Source organism: Bactrocera dorsalis, chromosome 5 (genome assembly GCF_023373825.1).
Source record: "Bactrocera dorsalis isolate Fly_Bdor chromosome 5, ASM2337382v1, whole genome shotgun sequence".
In the NCBI taxonomy this organism is placed as follows: domain Eukaryota; kingdom Metazoa; phylum Arthropoda; class Insecta; order Diptera; family Tephritidae; genus Bactrocera; species Bactrocera dorsalis.
Window position 1 is genome coordinate 74706021 of NC_064307.1, and position 27939 is coordinate 74733959.

The 27939-nt window shown below is 31.3% G+C and overlaps 1 protein-coding gene across 4 annotated transcripts in view; it reads right to left on the reverse strand.

Moving 5' to 3' along the window:
• Positions 1 to 20040, reverse strand: part of LOC105227428 (ecdysone-induced protein 75B, isoforms C/D) — a 48664-nt gene extending 28624 nt beyond the window's left edge. The window contains exons 1-3 of one of the 4 annotated variants that reach the window (XM_049459348.1): positions 19766 to 20040; positions 18186 to 18420; positions 15702 to 17935 (exon numbers count right to left, since the gene is read on the reverse strand). In XM_049459348.1, coding sequence (XP_049315305.1) covers positions 15702 to 17337 — 1636 coding nt within the window. In that variant the 5' untranslated portion in view covers positions 17338 to 17935; positions 18186 to 18420; positions 19766 to 20040. Of the gene's footprint in view, positions 1 to 1254; positions 3037 to 11052; positions 11758 to 15701; positions 17936 to 18185; positions 18582 to 19765 lie in introns of those variants that run through there. The other 3 variants (XM_049459347.1, XM_049459351.1, XM_049459350.1) reach the window with 3 other exon arrangements.
• Positions 20041 to 27939: the final 7899 nt, after the last annotated feature.

Genomic DNA, 27939 nt, shown 5'->3' on the forward strand with positions numbered 1-27939 from the left:
TAGTATACAGTTAAAACTGAATACATTAATCATATGTACACTCCTAATGCAACTGAACCAGTTTCGATTGTGTTTTGCTTGCATACATACAAACATATATACATATGTACATATACATATGTAAACTTGGAAAGAAAATTTACAAGTTTGCATCTGCAATGAATAAATAGGGAGACAGAGTAACCAAATGTCAAATTACTTCGCGGTTTTATGTTACGATGAGTGGTATGACCATACAAATTACCCCACGGTTGTTGACATGAGAAACTGAAAGAGTGGTTAACTTTTAAAGTTTCACTTTCAATCTGGATGAGGTTTATGAAGGTTGGAAGAAGAAGATAAGATAAACGAAAACACTGCAAAATATAAAAATATGTACAAACTCTTAAAATATGTATGGCACTGTGGTGATACCAGCCAAAACAACAAAGCTTGCTTCACTCAAAGTATTCAAGTGCAACGCACTGCTCTGTTGTTGCTGCTGCGTTTACCATGACCGCGCAGTACTTATACATCTATGTCTGTACATGTACATATATAAATGGAAAGCAATGAACCCGATGAGCAACTCAGTGGCTGGTTAAACAGTTCAATGAACGAGCACACTGATGGAATTGCAGTTACCACTGTGGCCGTTGGCAAACGTCAGTGGTTATGTTATTGTACAACTATTCGAATAAGTGCGATAATACAAATAAATAAATATATACCTATGAATGTGTAAATCTAACTGATTTGAACTTTAACTTTAAAATATGTAGGTTTTTATTAAAAATGAAATAAATGAAATGATCACGTTTCCATAGATTCTGGTAAAATTATAATATACCTTAAATGTATAAATAGCCATGTGTAAATGCTTACACAAATATATTTATATTTTCTAAGGGTATATTCCTCAATAAACCAGTCTTAGTCATCGCATTTGCGACTCTTTAAATAACAAAGTAAATTTTATAAAACCGGTTGAAATTACAATTATTAACAAAACTTCCGCTTTAATGAGAAGTCAAAAAACTGATAAAACAGCTATTGTCTTTTTGTTTGTTTGAATACACCTATATGTATGTATATCATCAAGCATATTAGAAGTTAAATCAAAAACAGAATAAATGGCAACTTGACATATGCAATTTTCAACCAATTAAGTGAGCAAGTCTGCTGTTTCCTCAAAATCAGTTTAAGATATGTAATTTGTCTATTAACTTTCAAATTAAATAAATCATACTAGATTCAAATAAATTGTATATTTACCGATATTTAACTCCGGTTCTCCTTTTATCGAACTCGCTACCGTTGTGTCCATCACAGGGTAAGATTTTATATATTCTGGGGTCTGAGGTCGAGAATCTGTTGGTGCAACACCTACATTGTTAGTAGCAGATGACTGATATATATCTTCATTACGATTTGGATATGAAAAGTTTTGTGTGTAATTGTCAACATGTACAGTGGAACATGCCATATCAGTTGTACTTGCAACATAATTATTAAAATTTATATTATTTTGTGGTATATACGATTCATGGGCGTTGCTTTGTTGATTATTATGTGAACGTTGCACCAGAAAAGTGTTTTTTTTTATGTTACAAGTTGTTTTATTTACATATAAAATATTGTGAGGATTTTGACAAGCACTTTCGGGAGGAGATGACGAATGAGATGAAGTGCAATAGGATGGAGAGAAACGACCATTTTCCAAATCTATGGTGGTTATAGTCGAGGGACTATTAATATTCGAAATTATTCCGGTATTTAATGAAATATCATTTGGAGCATTTTTGCCGGTAGGAATGCGTGATAAAGATGATTTAATACATGGAACTTTTGTTGAAAACGGCTGTGTTCCATCAAAGTTTTTCATCAACGGGTTATTAGAATGCTGGATGAAGTTTCTATGGCTTTCGTGAGAACTTTCCAAAGAAACATCATCAGAAGAACTGGGTGATATCTTTCTTTGCTGATAATAAGTTGATGCACTTGTGTTCAGGGGTAGATTCAAAGCATTTTCTAAATGTGATGGTCTAGCTATAACATGGGATGTCGACGTAGAGCTAGATGCTGGAGAGGTTTGTGGTACACTTTGTTGAATTTCGTTTAGTTTAAAGGAATGGTAGTGTGATTGATTTTTAGAGTTCTGCTGTGAATTTCCATGAAGCGACGATGCAATAACTGATGTACGTTCATATTCACTTTCAGTATTGAGAATCAGTTGACATTCACTTTTATCTTGAAAAGATGACGTCAAATGTTCCGATGGCGATAGCAATATCCGCGCACTTGCACTTTCACTACTAATAGGACAGTCAGAACTGTCAGCTGACATAACCATTTTCATTATGTATTACGTTAAACACAATTTCGTTTTTGCTAATTATACCTCTCTTAACTGCTTTAAAATGTTCAGGATTTAAAAACTATTTTATTTCATTTAGGTTTAAAGTTGAAACTATTTAATTTGTCTGGAAAGTAACACTTTTTTTGTCTAATGTTCACGCCACACCAGTTTTAGTAACAATTGCTGGACGTCTGAAGAAGCTAACATTTTTAAGGACTACACAATTCATACAAATATATGTATTTATGAAGTAATTTTTATACAAAAATGACCATTTTTTGGAATATCATGTATTTTATTATGCGACCAAAGAAAACAAATTAATCAGTCGAACACAAACTCCAATAATGAGATTTTAATAAATATAACGCGTTTAAAATACAACCACAATACGACCGCGCTAAATCCACGACCCGTTCATCATGAAGCGCTGTATGTCAATGAAAGGAAAAGCAGTGCTGATGTTGGATCTTGTTCGCCACGGTTGGGTTCGAATTGCTTTTAGTTGGCATCACCGTAGAGCAATGTTGGAGCAGAGTTAAAAGTGGCGACCCTGATGATTATACGCCTATTCATGTAGAGTGTGCATATATTTGTGAGCGTAAAACCCGACCCTGATATGCTCTTATGTGCTCTTGAAATATCCGTCTCATATTATTTATTTTGCTTAAGCGGTTATATGCGCAAAGATAATAATGTCGGAAGCCTATGACTTGTACGGGGAAAGACTGAGGTTATTAACTTAAACACAATGCATACACGAATATTTATACATATGTATGTATTTTTCAACCATTCAACGAGTGATCTTCGCACTTCTGCGGAGTATAGAGAGAGAGCTATAGTGAGAGAGGGGACGCATACATAGTTGTTCACTTTAATGTATACGTGTTTCAAATGTATGTATATTTATATATATGTATATACATAGGTATATATGTTTATATGTATACGATACATACTTACACACATGCGTAGATAAATAACTATAATTCTTGGGCCGGCATACTAAAAGATAGATTTTGTTCTGTATAATTATTCTTTCACATACATACATACATGTGCACATAAAAATGTCACTTAGAATTTTCGAAAATTTCATCTTTTTAATTTTTGCTAAAAATTTTTCTACTTGTTAATGTTTGCTACAAATGAACTTCAAAGGAACTAGTACAAAACAGAGTTATAATTTTTTATATAAGAAAACTTTGATTGTGCCCCCAACTACGTTACTACTATCAGTTCATTTTTCCTAATTTACATTCAGATGTATAAACATATACATATGTATGTGTATGTACATATGTAGACACGTACATATACCAAAATATATGTACATATGTATGTATATACCCAAATGAATGGATATATCAATTACCTATCTCTGAAGTTCAAAGCCACCAAACTATGCAAACGATGAGTGTGTGCGCATTTACATATGGATGCATGCTTATGAATTCAATCCCAAACAAAGTACAACGTACTCTCGTTGAGTTACTTTGAAAAGAGTGTTTTATAGAAAGATCTTCTACTACATGCCACTTGTGTAAATTGTTGATGCAGGTTCGTTGATTGTACTCTTTTCTCTCACCGCACTGTAGGCAGAGCTGCCAGTTTAGTTGCACTATGAGTAGCTTTTGTCTTTTATTACAATGTTTATCATAAATAATAAGAAATATTTATATTCATATCACCTTTCACATTCATAGAAAATATCTTTAAATGTGGTAAGATAAGATGATTATATGATCTTAATACATAATTTAAGAGGTAACGCTGGATAGTTTTTTCAAATTTAATAATTTTCAGTAAGAAATTAACCTATTTTTTCGCAAAAAATTACTTTTTTCCTTCAAAGTGGCTCAAAAAAGTGAAATTTTGAAAAACCCAACATAATGAACAATGTACATATGTATGTATGTATATATACATATGTATATCTCAATTCTTAAAACTTATAGCTTGGAAACCCATTTAGTTCTTTTCAGTTAATTCTGCTTTTCGTATGGGGGCAACTTTCTGAGTCTACCTTAACTCGGTTTTACTATAACTCATATGAACGTTAAGAAATTTACAGGTCAGCTCTATTCTATATTTCAAAGCAGCTGTAAATGTAAAAAAATGGTTTAAGTATTGCGACAATCAACGCGAAATGTTTCAGGGTATCGAAATTTCTGATGTTCGCTTAACTGGTCAGTGGTTCTCTAGTTCATTGCCATCAAGCGTAAGGTAACTAACCGAACAAAAAGCAACTACAACTGTCCTCTAATGTTAGTGCTAACAACATTTCGAAAGCTGCTTGTTTGTTGTCTTGCAACTTTGGCGTAAATTTCTTGATGTGGAGGCATAGAAGTTCATTTCCCTCTCTTGTTGCCATTGACTTGTTGAAACTTTAATTACGGCCATTGAATCTGTGCAGACGCATACATACATACCCTTGCATGGTTATTTATGTGTGTGTATACTTTGTTTAGCAAATTTGTCTTTACGATGCTCTCTCCTTAAAATATCACTACTCCTTTGTAAAACTGTTGTTGAACAAGGTTATAAGTGAATTATAAGTTTTCGCATATATGTAAAACACTTACTTATATTTTACGTGAAAACTTTGGACGAAAAGTTATCCGATAGTAAGCGTCCTTATAATGGTCCCTTTCAAAAAAAAACTGTCGTTATTCTTATGCTGAATGTTTAATAATTTATACACTTATAAGTTTTTACATATAAACCCTTTTTCCATTCACTTCTGTTTTTCAAATGTCAAAGAATACAAATATTTTAATACAATAATCATTTTATAAGGGATCTATTCTCATTTTTAACAAGTCTAAGAGCCTTAATTATCCAGCTACTTGCACATACAAATGTATGTATGTATGTATTTCTTACCAATGCCAGCAGCAACAAATTATTACCATTGCGAAGCTAAAACTTAGCTTGTAGATGAGAGAAGTAAATGAATAAACAAACCCCACTAAAAATATGCGTAAACGCATTTACGCGCACGCATATCTACGTTTCGTTAACTCTGAAAAGTTCCCAAAAATAATAGGTAATGTCAACGTCCGAACAACCTTGAAAGAACCCAGAAAGGCGCAAAACAATGATGGAAAGAGAAAAACTCCAGCAGCGAGAAAAAATAAGCGTTTGTATAAAGAGAACAAATAATATATTTTTTATTTACTTTTCTTGTTCTTTCAAATGGACTACGACGTAATTGACAGTATTTTACCCTATATACAAATATATGTATGTACGTATATATATTTTTTTGTATATTCTTAAATTCAATAATAACACACGTATAGTAAGCATATATGTACATATGTATGTATGTATGTATGTATATGTATGTCATGCATACACGTGAGATGTGCTTTAGGAAATGAAAGGAATTCCGAAATAATTCTTTAAGTTTGTACACAGTGGAGAGGAGAGGGGGGTAAGATCGTGGACAATTCTTCCGGGCTTGGAGCTCTCAGGGGGTCCGGTTCTCTTTAACAATGTTTTGCATATTTTTTTCCAACAACTCTCCACAATTCACCCGGCTTCGGTTTTCTCACTTCAACCCTATATATAAATACCTATAAACATGTAAGTATATGAAATATACAGATTGTATTGACAAATATTGTTATATAAGCTAAATTTACTGTGCCCATATTTACTACATACATATGTATGCACATACAGATTTTGTTATTTCAATTTTTATTCAATGCATAAAACTGTAGTGCTATTTAGGTATGTAAAAAATTACGTACCGACAAAAGTCAGCTCTTACATATCGTCACCTGAAATGCAAAATAACGTATATTCGCTTTATTTGAAATGTGTAAAAAAGCTTTGTTTCAAAAGCTTCAAAAAGCTTTTACTCTGGCGGTATTATTATGCAACTTTAAAACATGCAACTTTTATATGGCGAGGCGTTCTCAGCATACATAAGTATGAGTTTTGAACACACATACGCATATGTGCATATGCTTTGATCAGAATAACAAAATGTATGGCAAATTTTCAATCGTTCAAGTTCACTTCCTCTTAATATACTTTTGTACATGCAAATCTATTTGTGGGTTATTTAATCTAAACTTTTGATTAATGAGATAAAAACAAGCCATTAGAGAGTCCGTTATTTTCCAAGTTGATTTTTTTTGCAAACTTCGTCTGAAGTTTTAGTTTTAGTCATAAAAACAGGATCCAAATTAAATATGATTCTTATTTTGAATTTTAACCAAGCCTAAACAATTTTAATTCTCATATGTATGTATATTCAACATGTGATTATTTTTATCTTTCGCAAATCATTTCTTATCTGCACTGCACAAAAAGGACTTAATAATTTTTTTCATAAAAACATTCATTTAAAAGTTAAATGCAATTAAAACAAGTAAGAAAAGGCTAAGTTCGGCTGCAGCCCAACATTTTATACTCTTGCAACTTGTAAAGATCAAAGACCGGGAAGTACCTTGAAGTACACAAGGCTTGTTGATTAAATGGATTCTGGGGCGAACATCAGGAATTTCGATACCCGATTTTAATCATTCTAAGCACAAAAATGAACCATTATTAAAAAAAAAAACACGCTCTCTAAATTTTAATAAGATAACTAATATATTGGCCGATAAATGCGATATAATCATCCGGAAGTTCGAAAATCTTTATATTAGGTATATGGGGGATCAGGAAAGAATTGACCTCATTCAACCCATTTGCAGCACACAGTCATAATATTACAAGGAAAGGATTCTCTCTGAATTTCAATTATGTATATATTTCACACATTGACCGATATTTTCGATAAAAAATTCAATTATAAGCACTGGATCCACATATTCAGTACCTAGAGGCTTGAACAGTTTTGGCCGGCTCCGTTAAAAGCTTCTTATTGACCGATTCATTCATTTTAAACTATCGGCAGGAGATCTCTAGTCTCTATTTGAGACATTTTGAGGTAAAGTCTCAATATGAGACTAGTTACTATTCACTAAACAGTCTCTAGCGTAAATATTATGAATCAAAGTCAACATATATTTTTATTTTTATTGATAATTATGTTTTTTGACTATGTTATGGAAAATTTAATATTTGTTATCGACATATTTATTTTCATTCAAGTTTAAAAACATCTCTGAATAATGAAATGTAATAGATTTTGTGACTGTCACTTACAGAATAGCAAAATCATCCCAAGTCTCAAAAATTGTCTCTAACTCAAAATCTCAAATTTAGAGACTTGAGACTGTCTCACGTTACAGAATCGCACGGTAAAATTTTCGCATTTCAATCAAATTATTTGAAACAATATGACTGTTTCGTTTGCACTCTTATTTTAAATCACAGCAAAAAAGGAACAACGTAGCAAAAAAATAACGGGACTCCAAAAATGTGATAACTTTATCAAAAATCAATTTAAGACCAGAGTGGCAATATTTGGACCTGTGTTCTGGCTTAAAAAAAAAATAAAATGAGCAGATTTTTTAAGTGTAAAAATAATTTTCATAATCCACTGCTATTATTACGAACACCCTTGTACACGTATATGTACATACATACATATGTATGTACTCTGTCCATCCATTTTATATTAAAACTGTTTACTACACATATGAATGCTAAGTACATTGCATAATTATACTCTTGCAACTTGTTGCTATAGGGTATGATAGTTTTGTTTACCTAACGATTGTATGTCTCTAAAACTAATCGAGAGATATAAGGGGTATTCGCTTGCTCTTGCAAGATTGCAGATTGCAAAAATACTATACCGAAATACACAAGGGCACGAGAGCACCCATTGCAGAATCTAGTGATATATGACTGCTGATTCGGTCAATTTATTGTGAATGACTATTGTGAATTGGCGCACCTTCTGTATACATTTTTAACAAAAAAAACTGTAACAAATCTTTATTATTTAAATAGAAATTATAAAATCTATTTAAAACTTACCTTCATCAACAATTTAACAACGTAATATGTCTTTATGTAAAATGGCGGCTAAAACAGGGTTGCAATTATATTTTTGCGTGACATTGCCCGCAAATATACATGGGTTTTGGTCTGACATATTTTACAGCCTTTGAATAATTTTCTGCGTGTGTTTGTTGTTGTGCCAGTGCACCAAGAGGAAATATATGCAATTCTTACACCGTGCAAGGGTTTTGCAAGAGCAAGCGAATACCCCTATAGTGTTATGTATGTATGTATATGTATATAAATAATCAGGATGACGAGAAATAGCTAAATCCGGGTGACCCAATCCACCCACATTCACCCAGCACAAATATTATAAGAAAACGAATCGTTTACAAAAGAAAAGAGATCAATTTTGGAAATATCATATGCCCTAATATAACATAATACATGTACATATGTATGTATATACTTTTGAAAGCTTTGCTTAGAAAATTCCACCTTAAAAGCTTTAATAGTTTCATTTGGAACCCCAAGTTATAGAATATTTAATAGGGGCTATTTCAAGTTATTGCGATTGATTTCTTGGCTTTGTTCATTATAATGCATACATATATTTTAATTCATACTATATTAATTAAAAATTGCAATTCATGGTTATGCACTCGTTAGATGTAGGAATAGCTTCGCGCTTCACCGTTATAATAAAAATAATGAACAGAAACATTTATACATAAGTATCTATTGTCAATGCGAAGAACATAACAATTTTCGCTCGTTGATCATTTGATCCGATACTCTTTTAAAAATAATTTATAAATATAAATCTATTACAGTAATACCCCGACTTACGCTACCCCGTTTTACGCGAATTCGAAGATACGCGGTTTTTCATTTTGATTGCCGCGCGAATTAAGAATGCTATTTAGGCAATTCTAAAATATATATTTTACCAGGATATTACTCCTGGGTTTCTCTTTATTTAATATAAAGGTATTATAAAATACATCTAACTATGTCTATGGTTTATATTAAACTAAGTTGAAGAACACACAGCTAACAATTGACGAGGTTATAGAAATGCGTAAGTATGAGCAAGATATTGACCAAACTGATTCGCTAGACCCAGTTGAATCGGTAAATCAAATGACAATTGCAAACTTAACAGAAGGGCTCAATTCAATTGAAAAGGGGTTACAAATTTTAGAAAAAATTGATTCTAATGAAGAACGCATTTCTACTACAAAACGAGGGATAAAAAAATTACTGGTATGCTACGAGGAAATTTTACGTGAAAAGAAGAAAAATTTAACTCGTCAGGCAACACTGTTAGAATATATGAAGCCTTCGACATCAAAATAACTTCGGTTTAGCTTACTTTATTCATAACAATGTAATATTTTTTTATTATCCTACACTTTATTAAACATTTTTCTTCTAAATTATTGTTTTCTTTAAACTCTGGTCCCGATTAAACAAACTTTATATGTATTTATATGCAACGTTGAACCCCGACTTACGCGAATTCGACTTACACGGCAACCGCTCGGACCCACCTATCGCGTAAGTCCGGGGTATTACTGTATTAAATATATACATATGTACACGCAAAAATATGCGCGAATGTGGCTATTTTTACGCCTATTGTCAATAAAATAATTGTATATTAATGTTATACAGTGAAATTCCTCAGAATCAGACACCCAACCGACGGAGTGTTTTTGTCCGGCTAATGGAGTTTTTCATACAATATGGGGGTGTGACAAAAATATATATTCTTATAGTTAGTTAGAAGCTACAACTCAGAACTATATTTTTATTGAACTAATAAATGCCAATGTCAGCAAAAAGTGAATGAATGACAATTAATCCATTAGTTTCCGTTGAACCATCGCATTTTTGCTGTGATCATTGACCATTATACGTAATGTTCCTAAAAAAAAAATTTTCAAAACCCCAAAAACGAATAAAAAATTCAAAAATGCGAGAACTATGAACTGTACACATTTTTCTTCACAAATTTTATGAATTCTTGTCCGTTTATCAGAGAACATTTGAACATATTACAAAATATATTTCAATAACTCATTCAAATCATAAAAGCTTTTCCAGATACAGCTTTTTTAATTCAGTATATAATACTCACACACAAGCGACTACCATTGGAGGTGACTATAAACAATATCTAGAGTGCTTAAGCTTGTGTAAACATTGAAATGTGTATGTGCCAAACTGTCTCACACCACCATTCTTCCCTATACCATCAAACGGCAAATGACTTCAATGGCTTTGGCCTTGGAAACGCTTTCAACGTTTTCAACGTTCATTGACCTAACTATTAGTACTTATGTGTGAATGTAGCTTTCGTTGATATGTCTGAATATTTTAGGCACATGTATGTATTATGAATTTGTGCGAATTTGACCCAATAAAAATTAATAATGGTAGAGTGTGGGTATTCTATATACTATGCGGGATTTTTAACACTGTTATCAGTTCCATAATGAAACGATTATTCATACGTACATATGTATATGTATACTAATCTATACATACATTTCGATACTTTTTTCTAAGTTTGTAAAAATACGGATTTCCTATTGTTCCTTAAAATGATAATACATAATTTATAGATTAAAAAAAAGATCGGCTAAAAAGGTATAAAGTTACAATCTAATTACATATGTATGTATTTGCAGTTGCTTTCGAAATGCCGTAAAGAAACTAGTCGATTCAAAAAGTTCTCTCTCAACTTCAATTGGTTTTCGGGAGTAAACACTTAAATTTATTTCGCTTACCGGCTAGAACATGTTCTATCAGTCCTACTCCACCATTTGTAGCTTTGGTTACAGTCATTATTATTAATTTTTTTGTAATTTTTTTTGGTTGAAAATTCTATTTTATTTTATTCGCTCGAAACTTGTTTGTTCATAAAAGATAATTAGATAGCGATATCATCCGCAATATTCATTATTTATTTTAATGGGAAAGTTAAAAATATTTATTCGAAAATCAATAATTTTTCATATGTATTTACATACATACATGCATATATTCGTAAAGTCTATTGCTCGCTTTAGTTTTTTATTGTTAACAAATTGAGTTGTACTTTGTGCCAAATCCTTGTCGGTGAACTTATTGGCATTCAAAGAGTCGGTAAATTATTAACATTATGTTCTTGCACTTCTATGTTGTTGCTGTTCATACATATACATTATAATACACTTTGAATAGTCACACCTCATAAAAGCATCTTGCACTAAATTTACGAAAATGTATTCACCAAAAATATTTTGCCCGATAAAATATACAACGTTGTGCTGTCCTGTGAAACTGATAGAATAAAAAATCTGCAGTTCATGTTAGAAATAGCATTGGCGAATGAGTACTTGCAAGTTGTTGTCTTATTCGTTATGTTGTTATACGAAAAGCTTAAGAGCTTTTACCATTAAGCTTGATTTGTGTTAACGAAATGAAAGCGCAAACGAAGAATATATTTAGTGAATATTGGACATATGTTTTTCTTTTGAGAATAAAATTTAACTTTTTCGTTTATTATTATTTTGCACCTGTCTTTCGAAGTATGAGTATACTTCACTTGGCTTGTTCAAAAATCTAGTTCCAATTTTTATAAACTTCTTCTGCAAGTCTTACTTCGTAACAACACGTTTTAATATATTTAAAAATACAATCATATAAAAGTAATTATTGCTGATTTCTGGTACATGGTAGTAGTACTTAGTATGACTATATATTTGAGAAACTAATCAGTATGAAAAAAAATTAAATCCTACATACATTTAAAAACATTGTTTTGATAGATATACATAATATTTTGCACAACATGTCGAGAGAGTAAAACAAGGAAGTACGTGTACTATAATAATAATGTGTGAGGATTAATAGAGAGCATAAGAAAAATATTATGCATATGTATCGTATATACAAAATTCCTCTTGGCCCAGATAATTTCCGAAGGCCACACGTTATCAGCGGTCGTTCACCTGTCAAACACTAACACAAAACTCTTACTAGCAAGTTTTGCTATTTTTACTACAATTTATTTCAAATAAATAAAACTCGTTTTCTGAGTAACGACACAAAACAAATAAAAGAGGAATACATTGCCTATTTACAGTTTCATACATGCCTATTTAGTTTTTCTTACAAAATTAACTTTTTTTGGCAGATGTTTGAAAAATTGTGATGTTTCTTATTACTATAGCTTTAGAGAAATAACACTACAAAATAGTTGATTCGTTGGTTGAAAAGGGAAATTCAGTAGCACCAGTCCGCAGGTGGCCACACATAAGCCACCATTAGGGCCAGTGTACCACTAAATTTTATAGTTAGTTAAGCCTATTTATGTAAAGATGTTCTAAGAGAAATTGTTTTACGCATATTTTAAATTCTAAAATTTAAAACACATATTCATATAAAAATATTAATTTATATACATAATTATATTATGAATAATACTCTATCAGCAGCCTGTAATTTCGAAAGCCCTCAGCGATTAGAGCTTTTTTAGTGAACTTATTACATATTTACAAATTTATGTGCTTTTAGTAGCATGACCATGATGCAGTTTTGCCCTACATACATATGTACATATATGGTTGTATTATGAATATTTGTGGACTGTAACTGCAATTACTGTTAAAATAGCTATAAACTTGCCATAGTAGAAGGGTATTACAGACTCGATAAAAGCTTTCATTCTGCAAAAAGTTTTTGAGTGTTTTATAGAAAAAGCAAAAATATGAATAAATTTTTATGTTATGTACATATGTATGCAAGTATATGTTTTTTTTTTTTCAAAATGTATAAAGTAGTATTCACGATAGGAAAGCAAATTTTTTATTGAATTGACATAATATAAAATTCCTACGTTGTTCAAATTTTAAAATCTTTAAAAAAAGCTCATATAGAAACTTATAAAATATTCATTTATTCGATATCTACATATTAGATAATTTGCAAAGACTTTTATCATAGTCACGTTAAGATAACTTTCTTTCACACAGCAAATTTAAATTTGAAATCGCTCATTAACTAAGTAAACGCTAGAATATATCAATGGGTTTTGAAATTGTTAATGAATAAAAAATTCTACAAGTGTTTTAAGAAAAAGACGTATGTATGTAAGTTGCAACCAAAATTTGTTACTATAATTTTCGCCAAGATTCTTACAAAAATAAATTTCTCACAGTGCTCTTAATAAACCTGTTTATCTGAATTGTCTGCAAAAATGTATATCATCTATATATAATAATATATATATGTATATACATATACATATACGAGAACTTCAAGACAAAATTGAGAGGAAAACCCGTTCTCAACTCTGAAGTATCTAAATTCTACATTCACCTTCATGAACTTCCGTGCTTCTAGAAGGGAAATATTTTAACAGACATGCGCACTTTTACTGCTTGCTTGCTCATTTCGTTTTGGTTTCAAATTGTTTGCTCAATTTCAAAGGTACATACATACGTATACATATTCTCTCTGTATTGTTTTTATTTACACACACATATATATATATATATATATATATGTACATATATATTATTATATACAAGGCTTTTTTGATTATATATTCTTATGTATTTACAAATGCATACTTTATTACTTTCATACGGCAAACGTATTCAGAATGAGAGGAAATGAAAGAGAATTGTTACTAATTTACTCTTCGCTTTCTTTGTGTGGGCGCACGTGTATTTTTTGACTAAATATTTGCTTGTGGTAGTGTGACATTGACATTGAATTTTTTAAAATATCGTAGATGGCCATTGTACATTTGTACATAATACATACGCATGCCTTAAGCCTGTTATATTTAATATATATAACATATATTAATATTTTTTGCTAAACTTTTTTGAGCATAAAATTCATCAAACTCCTCCTCCCATTTATAATTATAAATTATTTGTTTGCAACGACGTTTCCAGATTAGCCCAACTTCAGAAATTGTGGCTGACGTATTTATTAAATAGTCACATTATTGGCAAACATTCCATGTCGTGTATAAATATTATGATCGACAAATATAAATAAAGGAAATCTAAGCTCGCCGTGTATCAAATTTAAGGTAATCTCGCAAATGTAAAAGCCTTTTTATCTTTTTGATTTTGGAATTGGATGCAAATTGTTATTAAGCTAAAATGTATAAAATGCCTCATCCAATATTTTACATTTCCTTCCTTTTTTAGTAATATGCCATCCATAAATACAAAATAGGCAGCTTGGATCCTTCCTACATTACTAATATAATGAATATAGAGATTTGTATTAAAAATATATATTGGACTAAGTGATCGTATGACATATGGCTTAAGGTAGATGCCAAAATATAATTATTACCCATCCATAATTCAGTCGAATAATGAATTCTTAAAAAACATTTTGTATTTAAAAATTGCGAGAGTATAAAATGTTCCATTACACCCGAACTTATCCCTTCATACTTGTATATCCTGGACAATGTATATTAAGCTTGCCACGAATGACACATCCACATGATCAGGGTCACTAGCTGAGTCGATTTCGTCCGTTTATATTTATGTACACGAAGTAGTCCCACAGTTTTGGAGGTATCGATTTGAAATTTTACGCAGGTCCTTTTCTTCCTAAGAAGCCGCTTATTTGTCGGAACTGGCGATATCGGACCATTATAGCTAAAATCTGTTATACAAGCAAACAACCAAAACAAGTGCTTGTATGGAAAACTTTTTTATTTGATAATATATCTTCTTGAAATTGTGTATAGCGTATAGGGTAAGATGGTCCTGCAATCATCCAAAATACTTTGAGATACGTCTACTTAGCACTTCTATACAAACTAAACGATCAAAATAAGTTCCTGTATAGAAAACTTCTTTAATTGATAAAATATCTTCCCGAAATTAGGCATGGATGCTTGCCAAGGCATCGTAACAATGCACGAACAAATGCAGCCACCACTGGGAATATCTGATATACTATACATACATATCATACTGACCGATCACAATCAATAATTTAAATACAAAGTGAACAGTTATATGTATGTAGTAATCCACTGTTTGTTCAGGTTTATTATATAATAATTACTTTATTACGTCAGGGTCAGCAAGTTTTATTGTAATACACAGCTTCAAACATGTATCGATATAGTATATTTGTAGATTAATCCGTTACAATTTGAAGCAAGCATTGCAACGCATGACATTCATAAAGATCTTCCGTATCTAGTATCTAGCATATGTTCTAGCTATTATACACTTGTTCCATTCTTAACGCAAGCCAATACTTTTTGCTATCTCTACAAGCTTCCTGATAAAAGTTGTATATATAGTAATAATTTGGTATATCACTGACTTATTGGTCTTTAAAATATGTCAGTTCGCCAAAAATAAAGTTGAAGCAAGATTATACGTATGTGTGTCTTTAAACTTACCCAAATCTGGAATTGAGCTGGACGGCTCCTCGCTAGTGGAAGTTCCCCCATTATTCGTAGTGGGTAAAGTGATAGAAGAGCATGAGTTTTTGATCTTTGGAGGTGGTGGTGGAGGCGGCCGCATGGCAGTGTTATTGTGGCTATGAAATTGTTGGTCGTTGGTGCCAATATTAGAGCATCTACTGCTACTAGTAACAACAGGTAAACGAAAATTTCGAGTTCCAGTTGATGTTGAAGAAGATGTGGCAGCTGTCAATTGTAACGAAGTATTTCCATCTTCTTGATATTGGGGAATTTGGTGCTTGTGTTGAACAAATTTAACATGTTGTTGTCGTAGAATGCTTGTTGGTATTGAGCTCGATTGTGGTGTATTAGTGGTAACAATATATTTTCGTGCTGATGATGAAAGTGCATACCGGTGCGAATGGGAATTACTTAGTGTTGTCGAAGGAGTTTCCATCAAAACTTGGGTGGATGATGGATCCGTTGCAATAACCGACGTATGAAGAGATGTTGAAGATGGAAGAGGAGGAGAAATCATTTTCTTCCTTTGAAAGTGTCCTAAAGTATCTGATATATGAATTTCATGTTTGTTATTATTAACCACGACTTGTGAATGCCCTTGATGCTTTTCAATTGTTTGTTGTTGGAATAAAGATGATGTCGGAATATCTTGTGGGGAAATCGAATATCGACGAGGTACAACCGGTGAAACGGGAGCAGATCGAGATTGGTGATGGTGTAACAACGGAGGGGGAGATTCGGATTGTCGAGAAGAGTGAACTGGTCTTGAAGCAGCTTCTTCATATAACCGACCATCTCTTATAACCCGTACATGATGTTGTAAGGACAACGGTGGTGGTGATGGTTGCGGCGAACGATTTGTTGAATATTGTTGTAAAGTTCGAAGAGATGGAGGTGGAGAAGAAGATACACAATCCGAATTATTACTTAAACTTACAAAAGATGGATTCCCTTCACAATGTGAAGGACTTGCAGAATGACGACGCTGTAAAGCAGTAGGAGACACAATATTTGATGGTTGTCGGGAAATTATAATTTGCGGTCCAGTTATGGAATCCGATTGTTGACGTTGTAAAACTCGTTGTTCTATCCGCGCACTTGTATGGAAAGAATGTGGAGGCTGAGATTGGTCTCTGGAAATGTGCTGTTGGGAAGTATAAGCTTGCCTTATGATATTACCAATATCACTTCCCCCATCGTTAGATGTAGACCTATTAATCACCTCCAAACGTGGGGTCAATGTAACTTTTTGCATAGCATTAGAATTATTAAGTAAATTTACTCCCGGTTGCCTCGGTTGGACAGTTTGTATCTGTACGTGTTGGTAATTCACTGAAGGTGCTATTGTGGACTTCAGTACAGTTTCATTTACTTTTGACTTTTTCATTAATTTAGTTTGCGATATATTTTCTAAACGATATTCTTTTGAATCGTTTGATTCCACATATGCCATTTCTAGATCAATAGGCTCTGTTTTAATCAATTTTATATATGACAAATTATTTTTAGCCGAAATATTTTTATCAGAACAGGGCTCCGTTTCTGTTGATTCTTGATTATTAGCGTTAACTAGACCAGCGGTTGCGTCAATATATTTAAATCTCTTAAGCATTGTGTATGTTGTAATTATATTACAAAAACAAAGGATATTTCAATGCATATAAAGTGATTATGCAAATAAAATCCCAGACAGAGAATATGGTTAAATGTTGGCTTGGCCTCTATTGTTTTTCTGTAAACACTCTTCGATTGTTTATATATTTTAGCTTTAACCGTCTTAGACACTACTTAGACTATTTTCAAAACTTAATGTTATAGTCAGTCTCATTTATTCAGCTTTATTTGGTTGTGTTGACTGTGTCCTAGATACCACTTTCGTAAAGATTTCACTTTATATTATCGTGTTCTGCCTTTGTATAATTACCAAGAATCCTAAAATTTCAGCCTTCTAGTTTCAATATAAATATATTTATATTTTTTCACTTTCCCTTAAATTACGTTTAAAACTTAAATTTATTTCCATTGGCTTTATCCACAATATATCCAGTAGACAATTTTGTCATATAAATATGTATATACTGTTCGTATAAATCCTTCCTCCTTAGATCACGAAGAATGTAGTATTCTTATCATTTTATTCACAGTATTTTAAAAACTGTAGATGATTTCGTTGATACCCTTTGATTAGATGTTTGGTAAAGCGGTTACATCTGAAAATTGTTAAAATTATGGACTGCATTAGTAAAGAAATATTATATGTATATGTAGACAGTAGATAGATTTAGTCTATGGATGTATAATAAAGCAAGCAATTGGTCTATCATTGAATTTTGTTTTTTAATGACTAGGTCATTATTTATGAAACATAATTATTAATAAGTTTGCTTAGATAAAAAACATATATATGTAGGTTTATATACATATATACATAGTATTTAAATATTATTAATCAATACTCACAAATATAAAGGCATTATTCTGTAATCCAATTTTGGTACTTAGTTTAAACATAGCAGCACACGAAATATCCTTGTCTTTACACAGTAGTATTTATATTTGTGGTTATTATGATATTTCATTTACTTATTATATTTTTTCGGTATTAAGGTAATTTATTATCTCTATATATTTTATATATGAAGTAGTCTGCCATTTTTAATATTTTCGAAAAATACTTTTTATAGATCCTGAGTTACTAGATATTACAAAGTACACTTACATCTTTTAACAGCAGACGAAGAACGTATTTTTAATAAAGTATATGTATATTTTTTCGTTATATGTACAAATGTACAGATAATAGTTCACAGTAGTTTTATGATATTTGTTGGTTTTTTATGACACATTTTTTATTCACTATTGAAATTAATAAGATCTTTTAATGATTATATATTTTTTATACATACATACATATGTACATATGTATGTACCTACGAATTTAAATACAATATAAAAGTTATACCACGTATCTTTGTAATGGAAATGAAATGGGTATGTACGGATAGAGGAGATTCTCCAGATTAAGAAAAAAATATATGTACATACATATATACTCGTATAGTTGCCGCTGAATTATGCTTTTTGTGATATTTGCATTTAAGATTCAAAAACTCCACTATTTAAAATGCTTGTTTCTCCGATTTTTAATGAGATTTACACACATACTTTTAACTTTTGTATCCACTAATACTTCACTAACTATGTATATTTTTTTAATCTGGAGAACCTCCTCTATCACGTACCCATTTCAACCCCGAAATCGGGGAATGCTATTATAAAACCCAGCCGTTGGTAATAAGTAACAATTATGTATGCCAACTAAGATATATTCACTACTGTTAGTTGTCAAAATGCCATTGTATTCTTCTTTGCTTTTAAAATCAGGAATTGTGAATTCTATTAAAAACTGACATTGTTAATTACAGCTGCTTTTATTTTAAAACTTAAGGCAATTAATTTATTGAAAAGTAAGAAAGCAAAAGCTGGTATTTATTTAAGCATTTCTTTGAGCGATTTCTGCGTCTACAAAAATGTTATGACGCCTTCACAGGACAAATGTCTGAAACTATTTTCATTTACCAAGGAATTATGCTGGTATTTTCTCTTAAACGAAACATCACAATCTTATACCATATAGACAATCATTTCTGATAATGATTATTATAGAAAATAATTTATTTATATTAATAAACAATTGTATATTGAAATGCATACAAAATGTTTCATTGTTTACTAGGCCCAAATAACTTTCGGTAAAATATGTGAAAATAAATCAAAACATCTGTATGTGTGTTTAGCAGATAACCGAATCACAGCAATAGTGCCGCAGCGACGCCGGTTTGACCATGAGAGACAGAAAATTCGCTTGACACTGACATTACTAGTCTTTCGCAAATGTATGAGTTGGGAGGAAAACTGGCATTGAATGGCAGCTATAGCTAAATACCGCCAAGGACAAGGTCGTGCTTGGCCCATACAAATTCTCTCAGTGCGTTATTTATTTTTGATTTTATATTTGATATAATTTTATTATTCCTTACACTTTTTCAACAATTTATTTCAATTTTGTCTTTTACATTAATTGGATTTTCATATTAGTTTTCACTGTTTTTTACATAACTTTTTTACACGTGCATATTGTATTTACTTTTTCGAATGTATTTCTACTAGAATAACCAAACTTTTGGAATACACAATTAATTTATCACAATTTTTAATATATTTTTTATCCAATCGCAGTGGTCATTCGTATACAATCGAAATTGCTTAAGTAATTAAACCAACCAAAGCTGTTGCCGTACTTTCTCTTACTGACTAACTGCTGGTCTCAGTATCGTCATCATAGTTGTATTTCAAGTATGTTAATGTATGGTACGTAGATACATGTGTCTGCAGTCGATGTGGTAAATCAGCATTGTTCTCAGTTCTCGGAACTTAAAATAGTTGCTAATACATGCAAACATAAAAAGCAGAGATTGAGCCAATGAATTTCGCAATGTCCATGCAAAAGTAGGCATGTGTCTATGAGAATAAATGGCACCAAAATAAAGAGAACCCACAAAGTAAACTCGCCTTATAAAATTGGAGAATTGCAGCTGCAAAAGCATTACAGAAAAGAGATATTTCGTCGGAAAATAGACTATTCTTATACCACGTTATCGCGCTCCCTCAAGACTTTACTTTCCTATTGTACAATGAAAGTGAAACCCTGAGATAACTTACGCAAATATGAGCGAGAAGAGAAAACAAAGAGAACCAAAGAGTCGAAGCTCGTTTAGTAGATAAAGGAATAAATAACCCAGAACAGGAAGTCTAGCGGCAGTACTCATTATTGTTGGCTTTAATATCTACATACATACAACCTATAGCTAAACGTTGCATTGTTGTTTTTTCAATAACACAAATTCAAGTTCACTACCACAAGTAATAAATAGTTTGCTTTGCGCACAACATGTTATATTGTATCATACGTTTTCATACAAATAAGTATGTATGTATATAAAACAAGTGCATTCACTCTGAAAGATTAGTGAATCTTATGTGAGAGGGAAATATACATTCGCATAAAATTTTTGCTCACAGATACGACTTGTTCTCACCGATTTCAACGGCAAAATGCATACCGCGTTGAAATATACATACATACATATGTAAATATAATATAAAAAGTAAGGAGAAGTTTACTCTGGTCGGAATCGAAAATTGCATACAGTATTCGTTGTTATAATATTAAGTCAATACCAAAAGGTATATTTTTTAAATGGCTTTGAAATACAAATGTGTGTACGTATACATAAAATGTACGAAAGGGGTATAATGAACGCATATCCATAGTAAGAATATTATTTTCATGTTCAAAAAATAAAATTTTTTTCCAATTCAATAACAACAACATTAAATGGTAGTCAAATAGTCGGATTGTTATAGTTGCAAAATATAATTCAATACAACGTTACTATGCCTTTTTGTCCATGAATTAGTACATTTCTTACCACTTACACACATTCTTATATACAATTAAGTACCAATTATATTTATGTTAGTAAATGCAGACTTTGAAAAATCTTTAAAATGTGAGTTTTACTGTATTATAGAGAAACAAATATTTAAATATGAAAATCATTTTGCAACCTTTATTCTTGTGGACATAGAAAAAATATTCAAAGTATGTACATAAATACTAAATTATCGTATAAGACCAATAGAAATGCGCTAGTCATTTTATATACATATGATTTTGAATTTTGAACTGTATATTTTAATTTATCCAGTGCACGTAATACTTATGTACTAGAATACACTGGCATGTGTCCATGCGCGAATTATGCGAAGGCTTCTAATGAACTGCATCAGGCGATGCTCATGAAGAAAGTACATCTACCCACTGACCTTAACATTGATCCGATGCATATGAGGGTTAGTTAAGCATTAGGAGAGTAAGTGCGCTCCTGGGTTGCTCTCTAATAATAATGATATCGAAGTAGCTGATAGCTATCACATTTATAACATATGTATATATTTAAGGATATTGTTACTATGTATATTAAGGAAGCTAGAGTCCCTTTAGAGTTTGGCACACACTATATGAAACTATTTTGAAATTTTCACTCATGAAAGTGTACATGTATTATCTATAAAAAGCTTCTTGACCATGAAATCGCTTGTTCATAAACCCAAAACCTCCATCATTATTTAGACTAAAATGTGTGCAAACGTTATTCTGGCTGCAAGTTAGAATGTAATTTTTATATTAAGTTATCTAGTTATGATTAGTAAATCATCTCAACCCCAAAATGCGTTAATAAGTTATTAAATTAATAGTTTGAGAACATATACCACAATTAAGTCATATAAAAATCTGGATGGAAGAATTGAAAAATAAATATGAATTGTTCCTCTTTAATATAATATGAACAATGAATTTGAAAATTATGTTACAATATTTCTGCAGTTTTCTTTGTTATTGTCCACTTTGGAATTAAAAGCTGATTTTTGTAATTCTACAAAAACCTATAAACACTTGACTATTTTACCAATGCTTAACACATGTCATATATGTATGTATGTATATCGTATCGGCATACATACCATCAGAAAAAGACATACAATCGTAGACATAAGTATGTACATACATATGTACATATACGCATATAATATGTATCCAGACATGTGAATGATTTTTGGATATTTAACGATCGCCAATGAAATTCAAGTTAACGCTTAATATTTATTATAGTAACTTTTAATGTTTCTTTATACAAACACTAAAGAAGGATAAGCCGTGTAAATATTTCAAGACATTTATTAAAGGTAAAACTAGTCAAAGTAAGAGAAAGCACTGTACATTGTTTACAATTTTACCAAATATGTTATTTAGCAATACTTTGCTCTCCACCAATTTTTTTCTGTTTACTTATTTTGCTTAAACTTTAGAAGAACAACACTATTTATATATGCCATATTTTGCATATTTATATCACTGAAATATCGAAAAATATCAAACATGTAAATTAATAAACTACTACCATATATGAACGACTTGATGTCGCTTTTGCGACTAACCTTGCAAGTAGCGTCAGAACTCTAAAACCATTGAATCAACTCATGTACAATGTACAAATCTGCACCAACCGTCAGGCGCCTGTCATACAAACAAGTGAGTAAACAAATGGGTGTGCAGCAGCGCAGCGGGCAATGAAACTCAGAACAACGCCGGCATATAGGTTTAAGTTGCAAAGAGTGTGGGTAGGTCGGGACGCTCAGGCAATTTAGCACAAAGTAGAGTGGGAGCAGACAAAGTAGATAGAGGCGGATGAATACCAGCCCGAGTTGAACGCGCTCACAAACATTTACGGAACTGCATTTACGACAAATAACTTATACATATAGAGAGCTGAATGTTTGTGTGAAAGCACCACACAAAACGTAGCTAAGAGAAGTCAACGAATTCGTCCAGACACAGGGATCACGCAAGCATGAGGGCATACACCCATATGTACAGAGTTAGATATGTATTAAAATGGGAGGCAAGTTCAATGAACAACGCCAGCCCTATAACATTGAGCATTGTAAAACAGTATATTAGTATATATACATGTGTGTACATATGTACATATGTATGTATATATAGACCATCTTCGTTTTTCCTAAAAAGTATTGCAGTAAGGGATGTTATTGCATGTCCTTTAGGGTTTCCATTTTTTTGAATGTATTATGGACATCTACAAAGGTATGCTTGCTAGAAACTTTCTAATATTTACACAATGTTAAGCACAATAAGTTTTAAAAGTATGCAATTAGTCCGTTTGACGGTTGTTATGGATTATACCGATTATTAGGATTATACATATTAATATATGTATGTATATACATGCACTTAAGTATGTATGTATGTGAATGGAAGAAGTAATGAAATTAGCCATGTGTATCATAACACAATCACAACATTAATGCATAAGACAGTATACTCAATTTTTTTCTTTTATTTAATATACTAATTACAAATCCGGAGTCACAATTAAGGTTTCCTTATTTAATCTTTTGTAGTAAATTATTTTCTTCTTGAATGAATGTCAATAATGATATCTATGCAAAGTGATGGTGGCAATCCTAATTTCTTAACCACCAATGTATACATAGAGCTGTTTGTATGTACACCTAGAAAAATAAAACTATGTATAATGTTAAAAATACAGCACGAAAGGACAAGTGCGTACATAAGTTTCTCGTATTTTCTCCATTATCTTAGAAATAATTTCTGTACCAATGAAAATGAAAAACCTCTTAATAACAAATCGAATGTCTATAATTTTAATAACGATCATAGAATGTTACTCTTCTTCCTTACATCAATTTTATCGGTTTATAAGTATCTATATAGTGCTATATACATATATGTATATGTATGTGTGTATGTAGTACCCTTAAATCTATTTTAAAATAACAATTAATACATTCATGCATATATTCTATTAATATGCACAAATATACAAGTACATTGTCTTATGGCTCCTGGCTCCTGGCCCATAGCTAATATTTCCGTTAATGTCAGAAGTAAAGAAGAAACCTGGTCCTATGTGGCCACAAAAGCCGAACACTTTATACACTTGCAGTTGAAATTGTAGTTCACTTTCCATAATAGTAAATTGAGCTTGCATGCAGATACATGCAAATATATGTATATACATATATGTATACATGCATAAGCATTCTCTCTCTTCTAGTAAAAATGGTTCTCCTCATGCCACAGTTGTTGTGACGCCTCGATATTAAATACTCGAGTGACGTTCGTGTTTATACTCCGTATATGCACATACATACATATACAATATATGTCTCTCTACAAAATACGACTGCAGTCGTAATTGGGTTGTGTAAGCGTTTAGTATACCACTAGGATTACTCGCCACACATTTTCCTGCAGCGTCTCAACGCCTATATTGATGTGGAGTAGGGCAAAGGGAGTCATAATTTTTGGTATCAATGACCTTCACCGCGTTGTTGTCGTTGTCATCGTCACATTTCTTGTTGATGGGCCACCGTACTATTTACATGTATGCTTGTACAAACACAAGTATGCATTCACATGGCTGGGTGTATTGATATGGTTTCTGCATTTCTTTTTGGGTAAACATTGTATATATGTACTTACATTTAAATATTTATTATTTATGGGAATAAATATTCTTACAATTTTAAACATATTCATATTAATATTACTATATATTTATGTACCCTTTACTAGGAAATTAGTTTCCATAATTGCCGAGGGTTAAATAAATAATGTGTGATTCTTTTCATCACGTTTTAAAGGTAAAAATGTGATAGTATTACTTTTTTGATAGGAAGATTATGATCTATACCAATGTGCGTATGAGTGTCAAACTTTTCTAATTTTATTAATAATAATACATTTATAGTTTTTGTTTAAGATATAATAAATCTTTGTTCTAAGGAATTTGAGCACAAACCAAGGGTTTTACAGTTTTTTTTGACAATTTTTATATAGGAATAAAAAGACAATTTTTTTAAGTCATTCGTTTTAGAAAATAATGTAACGAGATTTCTATATTATTCCCCGTTAGATTAACAGTACGCATGTGTCAGAATTTGAACAGAGCTAACTAAAGCAAAATCAGCCTTACGTCCTGTATGCACAAATACATTCATATGCGTATTGCAAAGCTGTATACAGCGCCAAGGCTAATGTCCTCATCTTGCAAAATATATGTATATAATATGTATATACATATATGTAAGTGCATACATATACTCTTATATATTTGTGATTCTACAATATCTTAATCACTATTACACATTGAAACTTCACAGTCTGCCATTGTAAGGGCGAGTATCATAGTAGGAAGGGCACCCAGACTGCATGCTACAGCGGTATGAAAACACGTTCTGCTTGACTTAAGTTATACATTTGCACATGCTCAACCTTACCTACTTTCATTCTACCCGTCTGTGGCTGCCACCCTCCAGCTTTTTCATGTTCGTGACATTGGCAGTGGCATTGCAATATTGCCTTGCTGCCGCATTTCTATTTTTCCTATATGAATTGAAGTTGGATGTTTATGTATGTATGCATATATATTTACTCCACTCTCGAACAATGGCCAGACCGGTTGAAAGCATTATAATTATATCTACATAAGTACATATATTATATTATATGTGCACTTTGTACATATGTATGTATGTATATTATATGAATATAAATGTAAATGCTATGCTACTTTTATATACTATTGCATACCTTTCGTTAACGTAGTGGTATATTTTGCATCGTTCATGGTCATTGCCATTTCGACGTCTACTCAAATTCTTTATGGGTACTTTCTAGACATACATACATACATATGTACATAAAAGCAAATGCATTTCGGCATTTATGTTTGCTAGTAAAAAGTACATGGACATATTGGAGATGAACGTGTTACAATTTCAACTTCTATTTTATATTGTAACTATTTTATATTTTCAATGTTTATGTAGTATATTTGTTTAGAAAATTAATAGGCTAAATACTTTTAAAGAGAAAAAAGATCTACTTAAATTTTTTAACACTGTTTTATTAAACACTATTTTTGTCAAACAGATTTGTAAAAAATTGTTTTAAGTTGGTATACCCTAATTTACAATATGTGTATAATAATTATGTTTCTATTATTTCATTTAATATTTAATTACTTGCTGAGTCGAGGCGTCAATCTAACCAAAATTATTTCAACCCCGACGAGCTTGCGCACAATTTCGCCCCAAAACTGAGGTCGTTCACTCCGTAAACAACTCGGTTTACTTTTTGTTCTGTGTAGCGGTATGGCTGCATAAATTAAAATGTAACACTTTGTTTAGAAATAGTAGTCATCCCATTGATAAATTATTTTAAAACCTTAACAATATTTACGAAATTGCTTGTTTTAGCTTTCTTTTGCTATCTTTTAATTAATGTATCTTATATGTATGTAAGTATGCTGATAAAGTTACATAAATGTATGTACATACATGCTTACATATAAACCTTCTCTAAGAGTACGAGTATGTTTCAGATTATACACTTGCGTATACATATGTTATTATATTTATGCAAATACAAATGTGTATTCGCGTTAGGTACGAAATCACTGTAAATAAGAGAAAATCTAAAGTAGTATGAGATATACTAAATGTATATATGTACCTGCATATAATACATATGCATATGTATATAAATTGTAATTCTAAAATACAATTCGGAAAGTGACTCACTGGAAAACTTCGAAATATGTACATGGTAGTGGAGTAAGACAGTTTATGAAAAATAGAGAAGGAAATGTCGTCTGTAGGCAAACTGTACCAAAAGTGTACATCAATATTAACAGTGTCATACTCAAATGAAAGCAAAAAATTATCCAGACATTGTAAGAAAGGGAAATTGGTGACCTAAACTAATAACGGAATGAAACTGCAAATTATAAAATCTATGCATAATATAATCTTGTATGTGTGGGTAATCCCCAATGTTTAATAAACTACATAAACTATATAATAATGACGATATTGCCCATATTTTTCATGTTCGTAAAAATTATTTATAGTTTTAATGTGAAATACATTTTATGCCAACCGTTAATTTCCAATATGTGTTGAATATTTTAAGGCTTACCGTAAACGTTAGTTCTTAATATACGAATGCCATTTTTTGTATACGAAAATAACGTATTTTTTATATTTGTAAATTTGTTATATTTACATGTATATCATAAAAACACATACATATGCCTATGAAGGTATGTCTGTAACATTTGTTTTCCTTTCCTTTTTTGTTTTTAACTTTAACCGCCTAATATTTTTTTTTAAGAAATAAAGATATTTTGTGTTATATGTATAAATTTCATATATTGTTCGCTGTTGAAACGAAAAGTCCAAGTTTATTGCAAACATAAAAATATTTTTTACTATAATTCTTGAGCCTATGTTAACGAACAGAGAACGAATGTACGTTCTCTGCTATAAGTTTACCTAATTGTGAAATTTCTGAAGAAAACTCACTTAAGTACAGTTCCAAACCAAAAGCTCAAAAAGCTCAAATAAACTTTTGACTGTTACTGTTACTGTTATCTAACACAAAAAGCAATATGTTACAGAGTTTTGACACCAGGGGACGCAATACGTTTAATCAAATATTGTAAAGATATAGATACATATTATTTAAACATTGCCTACTTTT